Source organism: Lathamus discolor, chromosome 3 (assembly GCF_037157495.1).
Source record: "Lathamus discolor isolate bLatDis1 chromosome 3, bLatDis1.hap1, whole genome shotgun sequence".
Taxonomy (NCBI): domain Eukaryota; kingdom Metazoa; phylum Chordata; class Aves; order Psittaciformes; family Psittacidae; genus Lathamus; species Lathamus discolor.
Window position 1 is genome coordinate 131,445,985 of NC_088886.1, and position 15,577 is coordinate 131,461,561.

At 42.5% G+C, this 15,577-nt stretch overlaps 1 protein-coding gene across 1 annotated transcript; it reads right to left on the minus strand.

Moving 5' to 3' along the window:
- Positions 1 to 1,262: 1,262 nt before the first annotated feature.
- Positions 1,263 to 1,586, minus strand: ELOB (elongin B). The gene has a single exon (XM_065672876.1). It carries the CDS (start codon positions 1,584 to 1,586, stop codon positions 1,263 to 1,265), a length of 324 nt encoding a protein of 107 aa, XP_065528948.1.
- Between the last annotated feature and the right edge of the window lie 13,991 nt (positions 1,587 to 15,577).

Here is a 15,577-nt window from a genome sequence, read left to right on the forward strand (position 1 = left end):
CTTAATCAGGTGTATGGCTGTAACTACAGCCCAGCTACTTTAGCACAGCTTATTTATGTACAGATATGACAGCTCTAGAACTTTATTTTTCTGGTGTTGTTGAGTTTTGTTTGGTTTTCTTTTCTGTCCTATAAATCCACTAGTCACTAGATGACATCCTAGCTCTGTCACAAGTCAGAACTACAGCGAACACAAAACCTACACCCTGATTCAGTTGGCAGATGAGCTCAATTTCTGCTTACTCCAGTAAGGTCTGAGAATGCAAGTGGCTTTTTAGGAGTGTCTTTGGTCTGTATATTTAGTCTATATCCAAGGAGGTATCATGGATGGGACTGAATACTTTCAAGAGAGTTTTTGAACTTGAACATAGAGTGGCCTGCCTGAATTACCCTTGATACAGGAGAAGGGTAATTTAGGAGAACAAAACACTTAGCAATAACACTACTTCAACGTTTCATTCAGGAAATAGATGCATTAGCACCTCTGACTCTTAATAGAGGAAAAACAGGAGTTTTTTTCCTTTCAGCACAGCAGTGCAAGTTGAATCAGATGTGATGGCTTGTGAAAACATCACTAAAGGTAAAATGGAAAGTCTAATATTAGATTATGAAATGGGCTGTTTCATAGGAAAAATAGTGCTGGGATCAATTCTGTTTGGGAAGAGAAGCAACTTCATAAGCTTTGTTAACAGTAGAAGCATTGATAGGACCAATCATGCTTTAAGGATTTTGGCAACCAACTTCTTACAGAACTCTCAAACTGCAGTTTTATTATATCAGCACCCCATTCCCCAAGATTTCCAGCCAAAACTTCCTCAAAGGTGCTACTGTCAGGACGTAAGAAGACAACAGAAAAACAAATGCCTGTATAAGCAAGGTAGTTTGTGCAACACTGCTTCCCTTCCCAAAGTCCCCAGCAGATGAGAGCTGATAAGACTACACGTATTGGCTGTGAGAAACAAACAGCACAATGTTCCATGTACAGTTTAGGAGGCGCACATGTAACCAGCTGCTGCCACTCATCTCCTCCACTACTAATTTGGGATAAGGATCCCAGGAAAGTTCCGTTGTTTGCCTGGACCCTACAGCACAACTCACATCATGTAATTGAATTTCAGTGTTTTACTGGTCAGATAGACACATTTGGAAGGGTGTAGATGGGCACAGGTTAGATAGACAAGACCAACACCCTGTCTGCAAGAAGCAACACAGGACCTGTTGGTTTTAACACAAGGCTCCCTCACTAGAGCCGCTACCAGACTCCTATAACTGCATAACAACAAGTATCTCTGGGGTGTTTGAGAAGAGGTCAATATGAAATTGTTCAAATGTGTCATTGCCAGGTTTGAATAGAGCCAAGGCCACCACAGCAGGAACATGAGGATGGCAGCTTTGGCTGCTTAAGCTGCAGTCTAGCAAAGTCTTATAATCATCATGTAGAAGCTGGGCATCTTTGTAGAGCCACTGCTCCTTTGGTGGCTTCTTCGGTATTCCCTCTGCCGCCTTTTTCAAGTCATGTACAGTTGTATCTTTAGCCACAGTGAAGATTGTTGTCTTGTGACAACAAATCATCAAGCAGACATCCATCATTTGGTGTGAGACCATCTTAAGAACCTGAACGTACACAAGTCCAAGGGACCTGATGAAATCCATTCACGGGTCCTGAAGGAGCTGGTGAATGAAGTTGCTAAGCCACTGGCCATCATATTTAAAAAATCATGGCAGTCAGGTGAAGTTCCTGACAACTGGGAAAAGGGAAATATAACCCTCATTTTCAAGAAGGGGAAAATAGATGACCCAGGGAGCTACAGACCAGTCAGTCTCACCTCTGTGCCTGGCAAAATCTTGGAGCACATTCTCCTGGAAGGCATGCTAAGGCACATGAAAAACAACAAGGTGCTTGGTGACAGCCAGCATGGCTTCACTAAGGGGAAATCCTGCCTGACCAATTTGGTGGCCTTCTATGATGGGGCTATGGAACTGATGGACAGGGGTAGAGCACTTGACGCCATCTACCTGGACTTGTGCAAAGCGCTCGACAGTGTTCCACATGACATCCTTCTCTCTAAATTGGAGAGACATCATTTTGATAGGTGGACCACTCAGTGGATAAAGAACTGGCTGGATGGCCACACACAAAAAGTTGTGATCAATGGCTCAATGTCCGGCTGGAGACCAGTAACGAGTGGTGTCCCTCAGGGATCACTGTTGGGACCGGTCTTGTTCAACATCTCCATTGCTGACACGGACAGTGGGATTGAGTTTGCCCTCAGCAAGTTTGCCGATGACACCAAGCTGTGTGGTCCGGTTGATACACTGGAGGGAAGGGATGCCATCCAGAGGGACCTTGACAGGCTTGTGAGGTGGGCTGATACCAGCCTTATGAAGTTTAACCATGCCAAGTGCAAGGTCCTACACCTGGGACGGAGCAATTCCAGGTACAGCTACAGATTGGGCAGAGAAGAGATTCAGAGCAGCCCTGCGGAAGAGGACTTGAGGGTGTTGGTCAATGAGAAACTTAACAAGAGCCGGCTGTGTTCACCCGCAGCCCATAAAGCCAACCATATACTGGGCTGCATCAAAAGGAGTGTGACCAGGAGGTCAAAGGAGGTGATCCTGCCCCTTTCCTCTACTCTGATCTTGTGAGACCTCACCTGGAGTATTGTGTGCAGTTCTGGTGTCCTCAACATAAAAAGGACATGGAACTGTTGGAACAAGTCCAGAGGAGGGCCACGAGGATGATCAGGGGCCAGGAGCACCTCCTGTATGAAGATAGGCTGAGAAAGTTGGGGCTGTTCAGCCTGGAGAAGAGAAGGCTGCATGGAGACCTCATAGCAGCCTTCCAGTATCTGAAGGAGGGCTATAAGGATTCTTGGGAGGGACTGTTCATTAGGGACTGAAGTGACAGGACAAGGGGTAATGGCTTAGAACTGAAACAGGGGAAGTTTAGATTGGATATAAGGAGGAAGTTCTTTACTGCAAGGGTGGCGAGGCACTGGAATGGGTTGCCCAGGGAAGTTGTGAATGCTCCATCCTTGGCGGTGTTCAAGGCCAGGTTGGACAGAGCCTTTGGTGACATGGTTTAGTGTGAGGTGTCCCTGCCCATGGCAGGGGGGTTGGAACTAGATGATCTTAAGGTCCTTTCCAACCCTAACTATTCTATGATTCTACGATTCTATGATCACTACCCTAAGGCTTCTTCCAGTCCTCTGTCCCTGGGAAAGAAATTTAAGTCTTAGTGAAAAACCTGTATTTTCAGGAAGAGCTGAAATCAAGACAGGACTATCATAGGATGAATGGATCCAGTGGATGCATTGGAGGGGACAAGAAGGTGAAAAAAACCTGAGAAGTGTACTGGGAGCTGCTCTACTAGACAGACCAATAATCTCATGTTCTACACAAGCAGAGCTATTAAGTAGAATCATAGAATCATAGAATAGTTAGGGTTAGAAAGGACCTCTAGATCATCTAGTTCCAATCCCCCTGCCATGGACAGGGACACCTCTCACTAAACCATCCAACACAAGGCTTCATCCAACCTGGCCTTGAACACCACCAGGGATGGAGCACTCACAACCTCCCTGGGCAACCCATTCCAGTGTCTCACCACCCTAACAGGAAAGAATTTCTTCCTTATATCCAATTTAAACTTCCCCTGTTTAAGTTTTAACCCATTACCCCTTGTCCTGTCACTACAGTCCCTGACGAAGAGTCCCTCCCCAGCATCCCTATAGGCCCCCTTCAGGTACTGGAAGGCTGCTATTAGGTCTCCATGCAGCCTTCTCTTCTCCAGGCTGAAAAGCCCCAACTTCCTCAGCCTGTCTTCATACGGGAGGTGCTCCTGGCCCCTGATCATCCTCGTGGCCCTCCTCTGGACTTGTTCCAGCAGTTCCATGTCCTTTTTATGTTGAGGACACCAGAACTGCACACAATACTCCAGGTGAGGTCTCACAAGAGCAGTGTAGAGGGGCAGGATCACCTCCTTCGACCTGTTGGTCACGCTCCTTTTGATGCAGCCCAGGATACGGTTGTTTTCCTAGCTAGATATCATCTAGAAGAGAGTTTTTGCCACTGCTACTGAGGATCTTTATTATTTTAGCTTCTTACCCAAAAGTATTTCATTGCCAGTTTGCTTTGGGCCATGGTCCAAGGAGGAGCCAAGCATTCAGCTCTGACTGCACTCAGTAAGGGAGAATACAGCGCACGGGATGGTTGTGCTTTGTAGGTTTCTAGTCAGGCAAGAGACAAGGACTTCCCCAGCTCCTTCACATGTTCAGTAAATATAGGAAAGTTGATAAATACAGAAGTGTTGAGAGCTGTCAAATTAACGGACAGTGTTATGATATTTTAGCTGCCTACTGCAGTTCTAGGAAGTTGTCAAAACAGCTCATTGCCTACAACCAACACTTGTAGTGGAGACTTAGCTTAGGAGTAACTCTTCTCCTTCAGAGTTCGGCTAGGATGGAAGAGACTCACCCAGGAGCAGAGCAGGAGGCAGAATTAGGACTGGTAGCATTAGCTTAATAGGGAGCTCTTCCAAGCCCAGCCCATTTAGGAGTATATAATGGTAGCACCAGTGTAGTCGCTTGTCACATGAGGAGCACATCACACCCAAGAAGCTAAAGGCTCGTTTCAGCTCTGTTATGCTCAAGAGGGTCCAGGACATCTTCCCAGAGCTGCTGTTACTAGCTCCCATAGAGAAATTCAGGACCAGCATGGGGCTGACTCCATCTGCACCCACAGACATTAAGTCCTACTCCCAGCCCTCTGGAAGAATAGCTGCACTTTAGGAATTTGGGCTACTCTTGTCTTCGGGATGAGAAGATGTTCATGAGAAGTTATTGCTTCTCCCACCCCCCCAGTTGGACCCCCTCAAGAAGTAAGGCAAAACACTTCTCTGGATGAAGGCAAGCAATGACAGTGGTAAGCCATCTGCAGGCCTACACTGCTGAAAGAAGGCAGAACTCTCACTGAGTAGGTCAAAGAGAGGAGGGGTGGGAGGGGAAGGGAAGAAAAAAAATAGTCACCTTGTTTTCCTCTGCCATCTCCACTTTGCTATCACTGACACATGCAAGCTTTCCATGACAAATGTAGGCTAGGTTTAATAATCCCTTGTATGGTCATTCAAGCTAGATTACACCAAAGATAGTAATGGATGCAATAGCACTGCTGTTCCAGTATTTTTCTTTTTTGCTGCCTAATTGGAAGAAAGACATTGCTATTCCAGCCTGACAGAACCCAGTTCATCCATCATTGAGCAGCAACCCAGGGGCACTGTCATCCAAGTGTGGCCATTAACTATCTCTTCATGTTATGCCAACTCAGGCATGCACATGTGCCTGTTCCAGCTCAGGTTCCCTGTGCTTTGCGGTGTGTTCTCCAGGAGAAGGGAAGAAAGGAGCAGAGAGGTATCACAAATGCAGCACAGCCACTGAAAAAAGAGGGAGCTGCTCTGGACTCACTTATGGTTTATACAAGGGTTAATTCCTGCTGGAGATAAGTGGGACCTTGGGATCGAAATAAGTTTGTGGATTGAGACCAAAATTGCCACCTCTGTAATCCTACTACTGAAGAACAGAAAAAGCAATGTTTACCACTCTTCAAGGTAGTGGCGATGTTACACTGCCTTTATGTTATGTCATTTTGTTGAACAGTTTAAAGAAAGAAGTCAAGCCTTCTGTACATGAGTAGCAGCTACAGAACTCAATTTTTACTTCAAAGGGAGAGTGTTCAGAGACACACCAGCCTGGACAAAGGAGAGCATGCACATAGGCCAAACAACTTAAAGTAGTTTAAAATAAACAAATGCACACACATGCGAAAAAAGACCCAACAGCAATCCATCCCAGACTAGTAAAGGTGTGAACTGATGGGTAAGGAAAGGGAGAGTTAATAGCGAAATGCCTTTTTAAAACTTCCATTAATGAGAGGATTTGGGCAGGGTGCCTTTACATAACCTAAAAGCATCAGGAAGTCAATCTTGAATCCTTCCTGCCAGAGGGAAGATAATACCAGGGAAAACAGCAAGCTGCCATAGTGTCTCAGAGCTATTCAACCTTCTCACCCATCACAGTCATCAGCTAGGCAAGCTAGCTGGGAGAACTTAACCTTCCCTGAACTCCCAGAGGACACTTGCTTAATACTGTAGCCCCAAAAGATAACTCCAGTTACATTGCTTTAATATAAACTTCAGGTTAAGAAGGCATTTCTGGAGGTAATAGCTTTGGTTTCACTACACTTCAGTTTCCTATTTTATACATTTTTCTATCTGAGGAAAAGCAAGTATTCTAAGAAAGTTATTAATACAGTATTTTCTCCAAGGAAAAAATTATAATTAACTAATTAAGTAAAATAATAATCTTTAATAAAATAACAATTTAGAATCCACTGTGCTCTTCAAGTCAGAAATTACTTGTTACATTTCCTTGCAACTATACAATTCTTAGAGACTTTATAGGCTCTCCTCAAGAAACAGCACAAGATTTGTCCAGAAGGGACAGGGCAGAAGTAAGTCTGGCCTCTAGTTACACCAGACCCTAATCAAATGGTTTCAGTTAAAATAAAACCAAATTCATATCACATACTTAAAGGCTTAGTAGTGAAAATACATGTAACATTTTCATCTTGCTGCCTCTAGTTGCTAACAAAGTAATTTTGAGCAACTCATTCCCTTCAAATAGAAATCAATTCATTTAAGGGTTACCAGAAGAGGAGTATTTTTTCAAGGAACTTCATTAGATACCACAACTGTTTCCTGCAGCAGAGCCACACACAGAGAGCATGATCTACTAAAATCACAAGGTTAACACTAAACTTGACAGATGCACCTCAAAGCTAAAAGCAAAGTACAACAGAAGCTCTAAAACCACTTGCTAAGCACAAAGAAATGAATAAACTAAAAGAACATACATAAATCAGATCTTCTGCCACAACAAAGAGCAGCTACCTCCTCCACAACTGTCCCTTTACTCCAGATACCTCAAGAGACTATACTTATCCTGCCATTGCCCCTTTTATTAAAAAAAAAAAACCACTTACGGTGCAGTTTTGTTCCCTTCAGTGGAAGCTAACAAGTTCAGCCATACTAATCAAGGTGTCTAATTAAACTCAGGTGTGCTGAAAGAGCCAAATTAATGCAACTCATTATTCTGGGAATACTTCGGTAACTTCTAAAACTTGTTATGCATGTGCTCCAATTCAGGCAAGCATTGAATCCCTACAGCCCTTGATACACCCACTGGGATCTGTGCTGGTTTTCCTGGCTGGTTTTGAGTTGCAGCCTCACTTACTGTGTGTCGCAACAGTCTGATACCTGAACATCTATGGCAAGATTTGTATAGAAAGAAATGTCCTCATTTCAGCATTGCACAAACAACACTGCTATTTGTGTCAGAAGCTGTGTTAGAGGCAGGGCAAGCATACAGTGAAAGAAAACTAGAACTTTTTCTTTCTTTGCCTCCCTCAACCCTTAGCATTACTGATATTGTTTTTAGGAAGGGAGCCATGAGTGACAGTCATCATGACTGTTATGTTCATTTCTGGGCTGAGACAATACACAGCTCATCTCACTTTTGCTGCCGAAAAAGTACTATCTGGTTGTGGTGATCTGCCTCTGTTTCCTGGGCCTGGCTTTGCTTCAGCAACTGGAAGATACAAATCAACAATTAGTCCCTGCAGGTCACTAAATATGGACAAAGTAATATGTCTTATATAAAATAATTGAAATTAAAATAAATCAGACTGAGAACAGTGGACTTTCCACGCGACTGCCCTGTATGAATAGCCTGTCCTATACCTGGGGGCGATCTCCCTGTAGCAGGTCAGCTGAACAATAGTGTCCTGCTGCCTTGCATAGCAGGTGCCCTTTCCCTACTGTTCCTTGATGGCCTGCCAGTTCTGGAGGCACAGCTTTCTGGGAATCAGACCCTTCCACTGACACCAGTGCTTATGTGGAGTAACTAGCCTGTCTACTGGAGTTTTTTCAGATTTACACCAGCACAATGGAGATCAAGATGCCAATGCAAGACTTTTTGAGGTGCCACCTTCTGATTGATGATTGGAACAGGTTAAAGTGTCCATTGGCAGCCAGGGTGCTCACATTTACGTCACCTCCCTTTGCACTGATCATTGTTTCCTCACTGCATATAAAAACACTACTCTTCGTTATGAAGAGTGAACGACCCATGCAAGTATGGTAAGTTAGCAGCTTATAGTGTGTGTGTTTGTGTAGGTACACTGGAAGTATTTTATATTCTAAGTTTCTTGGGAATAGTAGGATTCATGCTTAATTCTGTGCAAGTTAGTCTGCTACACCTTTGAAAAAAGATATCTAATGTTAAAGAAAGATTCTTGTTTCTTTTCTAGAAATTCTTGCTGCTTTTTTGCTTGATCCTTCTCTTCTCAGGGACTCTGTGTGATGCTCGCTGTTACTTCAGACCAGCCAGCAAATATGGTAAGAATAGCAAATCTGTCAGACATCCCAAAATTAATTCAGAGATACAAAGAGATACAAAGCCCTTTTTTTTTTTTTTTTCTTAGAAATGTTGAAATAGTACGATACAATCTTTTCTGAGGAATGTCCCAAAGAGCTGCATACACAGGAATCAACCAGGAGGCATCTCTGGACACACAGAAGCTTTCTCAGTTCCTCTGGGCTGATGTCTAACTGAAATTGCCCATGTAGCAAAACCCATGTATTTTCAAGCAGCATTGACTAACCTGGGAGGGGTACTTGACATTAAAATCAAAGCAAAGACAACACAGCTGGTGTTTAAGTTCAGTTTAGATGACCAAGTTGAAGTCTAATAAGAGGGACAAGGGAGAAACTGAAGTCTAGACCTATGGGTTCAGTATGAGAAAGGGCAGAAAGGTCCTACCATAGTCAAAATTTAAGGCATTTCTCATATCCATTGAAATAGCAGAATAATACTCTCTGGTATCTGGTTGCTACCACTTTATTATGCCATGCCATGCACTCATGTACACTAGATATGGTATCTTTTCTGCAGAACACTGGGTTAGATTCTTCCTTGGTGTGACTCTGAAAATTAGTGCTCTGATTGCTAGTCCACAAACATAAGACTGTGGTCTACGTCTGCTGGTACCTGTTCACATTGATTTACTGACTATCATTTTCTGATGTGTACATGCAGGGTGCCTTTCAAACAGAAACCTCTATGTTTTTGGTGCGGTATGGAAGACTGACGATTGCTACCAATGCAAGTGTAAGACGACTGCAATGATTTGCTGCAGCTTGTAAGTTCACCCAAATTATTCTTTGCTTATTCAGGAACTGGTTGAAATGTTCAGACTTAAAAAGCCTTGCAGAAAATGTGCTTTGGAATTTCATACTTGCATGAGCAAAATTCCTCTTCCTGTTTTCCAGTTAGCTCTGGTCAGGACCAAGCAGAATAATCTGTCAATCTCATAGATTTCTTTGGGAAGAAACAAAATGAAACACAGTAAAGGTCTTTCCAGCACACAGCTCTTCCTCATCACCTAGTCCTTCTTTTGATTCTGGTACAAACTGGGTGTATGTTTCCTTTCAGCCTGTTTTCTTCCTCCTATTCAGGAGCTTGTCTCCAGATAGCTAAAACCCCCACAACATGCACACCTGTGGGATTCTGCTGCTCTGCACCAGCCCAGTGGCCTGCCTGTAAGCATCTAATCAGGCCAGAGCTGCTCCACATCATATCCATGCTGTCAAGAGCCCACTCTTCATCAAGACACACATGCCCTGCTCTGATGATTTGCTTTCTTAATCTTCTCATGTGTTCCTGCCTGATGGATGGCAGGTGACACATCAAGGAGAGCTGTGTCTTCCCAAATACAGTGGTGTGAATTGATTATACACTCAGAAGGCTGGAAAAAATCTTTAGGTGAGGGAGAAAGAGTTCCATAAATGATCTGTGAGGAAGGATACAATCCAAGGACCCCTTGGTGGGAAATAGTCCTGGTTGTCGTCAGCGTAGGAGGGAGGGAGCTGTCCTGTGCTGTAAGAGGCTTGGCTGGGAGGTATTCATGCTGGGGTGATTCAGCAGTCTTTAAATGGTTTGTTATTATCAGGAAAGTTTGAGTTTGAATGGGGAAGACAAAACTGATTCCTATTTTGTCACTGCACGGACATCTAAACAGATCTCTAACAGAATGCATTTGAACAAGAACAGGCACTGGGAAATCATTTCATCTGTTAACAATTATGATCAGATCTCTGTATTCCTCTTATGATAATTCATAGTGCTTGTATTAACGAAATCCATGAACCAAATCAAGCCATGACATAACTTGCTCCAGGATGGCTGTGGCTCAGAGAACATCCTCCTCAGTCCATGTCTTGGCTGCTTTCTCTTTGCATTTCTCAATTACAGGGTTTTAATCCCCAAGAACTATGACAGGGTGAACTGTGTTGGCCTATTCCACAAGAAGAGTTGTTCCATTCGAGTGGTGAAGAAGACTAATCCAGACATAAGCTGCAAAGTCTACAATGGAATTGGTTAAGACCACATGATGTGTTTTTCTGCTTCTGCACCTACCCCAGAAGTTGAATGTGCTCTGGATCTCTCCTTCAGAAGAAAGTAGCAAACCAGCATGGTTTCAGGAGTTTGCCTTGTGCCTTTCACAGCTCTAATTGTGCCACATCTATCTCATTTCTGACACTAGGTGGTTTGTCTTATAACATACACATTTCTAACCAATCTTTACCACAGATAACTTTATGACTTTTTTCCTGTTGGGATCCAGAGTTGAATAAATTTTCACATACATCAAATCACTGCTTTTCCTTCTAAGGAGTCACTGTTTGGTCTTGTTGAAAACAGAATAATTCACCGTGTCTATAAATGTTTGTAAATATAATTATTGATTTAGAAATTATATAGCTTTTAGAGTATCAGGTATTATATAAATTGTTGCCAGACAAACTGATTCATTATGCTATTACACTCATTGACATTCCCCCACAGACATGTATACTAGTAGAATAGGATAAAACAGAGCAGAAGACAGCCCTTTGAAAGCTCCCTCCTCCTCTGGTGCCTTGTGTAGATCAATCTGTTAGTGCAAAGAAGGGAACATATTCTCCAGGAGATGACTGGTATATTACAAAAAAGGTAAGCCCATGCCTAAGAATCCAACCTACTGTGAAGTAATGCTATATAAATAGCTCTGTAGTCTTCCATATTGGGGTAGAATTTCCTGTAATAATATTTTTTGGATCAAAGTCCACTGACAAACAACCCCATGAAAGCTGTTTGTACAGAAAACCTAGACTATTAAACATGTTTAGCCAATAGACCTCAGGTACTATACTGTGCCTGGTGCGAAGTCCATGAAAATGGTTTATATGAGAAATATCCTATAAACATATTTAGACAATATTAAGAGCAATTATAACAAGAATACAGTACAGCTTAAAAGGCCCAAATAAATCATTTGAGTGTGTTCAGTTTATTCAGCACTGGAATCACAGGTGTTTTCTTCTTCTGCCTTTCCTCTACCTTGCTGAAGTGTATTACAATGAAATATTTCAGCTGATGGAAGCAACTTTTCTTTAATATCTATTTTAGAAAAACCCAGTCAAATGGTCTGTTTTCCAGTGCAGTGCTGAGATTATACAAGTAGAAAACCTGCACATACTAAGGAAAACGGCTTACCAGTGGTTAAGAAAAAAACATCCATGGCTCCAGGCACTACCAGAAAGTCATTAAGGTGATGCCAGGAAGCAGGTGAAGTTAGAAATACAACTGTAGTTTCTTAAACTTTTGGCCCTCAGGATTAGTTAGAACTAGCTAATAGCAGCTCACTTTGACAATATTCCCCTGTGACTTCTTAACAGTAATGGAGTGGGCATCACTGCAGTTGACTATAGCCCTTTCCACCTGTGAGTAGCAGACAGTGGAGGGGCCCTCACTTTTCTGCTTGTTGAGTGTGGATCAGGTAATTTCACCCAATTATATAAATATATGAGGAGATTGATACAGATTAGATGTAGATATAAGGGATCATGCTATCAGCTTCCTAAGTGCCAGAGCCATTTATAAGGGCCTGCCTAGGGCGGGCCCTGAGTATCAGGGCTACTTTTCTGAAGGCTTGAACATCATTTAAGCAGTTCAGAAAAATCCCTGGGAGGATATCTCCATTTCATAGCTCACTCCATGGAAACAGGGTAATGAGGAAACTGGAGAAGGCTGAAAATGTTTAAAATACTTATTGTAATTCAGAGAGAGTTAGAGATTCTGACAAAATAAAGCTAAATCAAACTTGTGCAAAATGCTTACAAGGATGTCATGTAGACCTGATAACCTTAGCACACACTCAGACTATGTACTCTTCCATGGTACATTTTATCCGTATGCTTTCAGCATTAAGTACCTAGTGCTATTCTTTGTGGATGCTGTTTACTCACTGTTTAGTGCTGCCAGATAGAGCAGGACTCCAGATGCTGGAATACAATTAGATTTGCTAAATGTACTGTAGGAGAATTGGCCTCTGAAATTCCACGTTCAGATGAAAGAAAGAGGCAGAGCGTCAAGGCTCCATCCATGAAGGCTGATATGTCTGAAGTTCTGACAAGACACTGGAGGAGCCCCTCAAAGCATCCAGAGTGCAGCTGTAATCCCACTGCTGTGACAATCCTGTCACTCCCAGGGAAATGCTTAATTGCCCCCAATGAATATTTGTTAGTAGAGGCCTTACTGTCACCATAACCACTTGCAGGAAGGAGTTATTTGTCCAGAGCAGGGAAGACTATTTCCCCATGTACCTGTACCCCCTTGAAACGCATAGTCTCCATGGAGTCCAACTGTCTTATGTAATAAACATAGACATGTAATATGTAATAAATATGTAACAAAAACAAAGAAAGTTTGTGCCTTCCTGTAAGAGGAGCACATGTTGTAGGCAGAGTGGGAGCAAGTCTTCTTACTGCTCTGTGGGTAGTAGAACAGCTGCATGTCAGCTACAGTTTCTTTACTTCATTCCCTATCAACAGCGAACAGGAGATGGTCCTTTGATTGGTAGAATCAATGCAAGACTACTGATATGAACAGAAACAGCCAGTCTGACCAGCACGTGACTAGCAATAGCTGGGAATACAGTACTTCCATGTTGCTCCCAGCAGCAAGTATCCTGCATATAGATGAATTTCAGTCCTTATGTACCCTCCTACAAGTACTGCTTGTGCATTTTGCATGAGCCTTAATGGGTCAGGATCCTCACAGCAGCTCTCCACAGATACATGCTCAGTAGTCTTCATTGTATAGTGAAATTAAACATGGCCAGGTTCAAACCACCCAGCTTGGGTGCCAGCATCCCTTTCAGCAAGGTGCTGCACCAAGCCTACAAGACCCACCTCGATGAGGAAACAGGCAATTACACCTTTGTCTTGGTGCTGCTGTTCTCACTCCAAGCTAGCTACAGTTTTTTCCCCTCTATGCTATAGTCTAGACAACTATTGCATGGCAGCTCCAGCTCTGCAACATCTAGCTTACACTCATTGACTGCTGTGTGCAGGCAAGTCCCAGACACACCAGCTAGGGCAGGGTTGGAATGACCCAGGTACTGTTCCCACATTAGCTTTTAACAGCGAGCATTTTCACCCTGCAGTTTGGACACGATGTGGAAAGAATTTGTGTGTAAGTAGGACTCTAATGAAGACCCATTCACCTCATCAAAAAAATGGCCAGAACCTTACTACAGTTGTTCATCTTAAAAATCCGTCAAGAAGAAAGTCCCAGATGCCATAGCAAAATATTGGTGGTTAGGGATCATTTCCTGATCCGTGGGCAGCAGAGTCTTGAGTAGTCTTTCAGGAACAGTGCTACAGCTATTCTCTGTTGACTTTAAGAAGAGAGCAGATGCTAATTTCCTAGTTTGCAGGCTCTACTCAAATGTCTGTATTGTGAAAATAAAAGTGACAAGGCATATCTTTGGATGTTTGGAAGGTGTGGAGATAAGACTGGCTAAAGAATACTGCAAGCTGAGAGGGACGAGAACAGCTTCTCAAATCAAAATAGCCCTCAGTAAAAGAACTTTCTGTTTCCTATTGGTCTTCTTCCCATTTCTTTAATGCTTTGAACAGCAGAACAAATAAACATATGATAAATAAATTAAGGAAGAAACAGAAGTGAACAGGCCAGCTAAGTAAATAATGTTAGTATTTCTGGCTCCAATAAGATAGGAAGCTTCTACTTCCTAAGGAGCTGGCAAAAAGCTCAAGACCTATGTGGGCTGATGCTTTCTCAGCTGGAGCACAGACTTCATGTCCTCTTCCCTAACCAGATCAGAAAAGTCATCTCCTTCTGAGGTGCCTGGGTGAAAGGGAAATACTGGGATATGGGGTGCTGGTTCAAACCAGCCAGTAAATAAAGCTCCTGAAAAGGAGTCTGCAAAAAAATAAGTAATGCAAAATAAGAAGCAGCTCAAGCATTCCTGAAGAAAGAATCAGTAACTAAAGACAACACTCCATCTTATGCCATTCACTACACAGTTCCTCTTTTATGCTTCTCGGCATCATGAGACATAAAAAATGCAAAAATAGCCTAGAAAGACCTTAAATGATTCTGCTTTGCTTATTTCTCTAATGATGAAAGATGTCAACTGAGATCTTGAAGTAGATGAGCAGAATAAGAGCTGGTATCAGAAAAAATAAAAGAAAGAAAGAATACAGTACAAATGAAAAATTATTCTCACAGTTAGTTTAGTTGATAAGAGCTGGTAAGTTTAGTTTATAAGAGCTAGTGCTTATTTTGATATTGAAATGTTTGATTTCTATTGACATACTACATGCCTACAAATGAAAACACCCATTTACTACAACTACTTATCATACCTTTAGAAGGGCCCCATAGTAGCATTAGTCACTGGGCTAGATAAGGAGACCATAGCTTAAAACCCACTTTAAGTAAAGACTGAAATTAGGTTATTCTATTACAGCCTTTGGAAATAGTCTGTTGGTGTATTTTCCCAATTCTTGAGAAAAATTTGCAATTCTGATTTCTGCCTTTGTTCTTCACGAGGAAGACCTGGGAAAAAGCAAAGAAAACTGGCATTTCTGCAAATCTTTCTTTTCCTCTATTTCCATCTTGCCTCAGTGCTCTTGCATTTCTGAATTATTTGCCTGGATAACAGTGTACCTCTTCCACTTTCACAATTTCAGGAATTGTAGCCTGGATCATTCTAAAATAAAATTTCAGTATCAGTCTGCGATGGAATGGAAAAATTGAGAAAACCAGTACTGGCAACCTTTTCATACTTATGAGGCAAAATTCTCTTTGAGCCCTACAGAAATCTTGGCTCAGCATGAAGAACAGGATTAGGCTCTGTTCCTGTGCGATGTCCCTTTGCTTTACAAGCTTCCAGTCGAGTGCACACTTGCGTGTAGCACAAGTGCGTGCTGCGCTTCAGGTAACTTCATAGATCTCTGCTGAAGTCAATATTCCTTTCAAGTGTCTGTAGAATTTCTACATTTATGTAACAGCAGAGGGAGCCAGAACTTCAAAGTCAAACCATAATCATATAGCAGGATTCATTGGCTAAACTGAAGGGAAGGAAGGAGGGCTGGAGAGAGAGGGAGGGAGAGA

What these genes read in the sequence shown, in the direction of transcription:
- ELOB (XM_065672876.1), bottom strand. Translation starts at nt 1,586, where the DNA reads ATGGATGTCTGCTTGATGATTTGTTGTCACAAGACAACAATCTTCACT.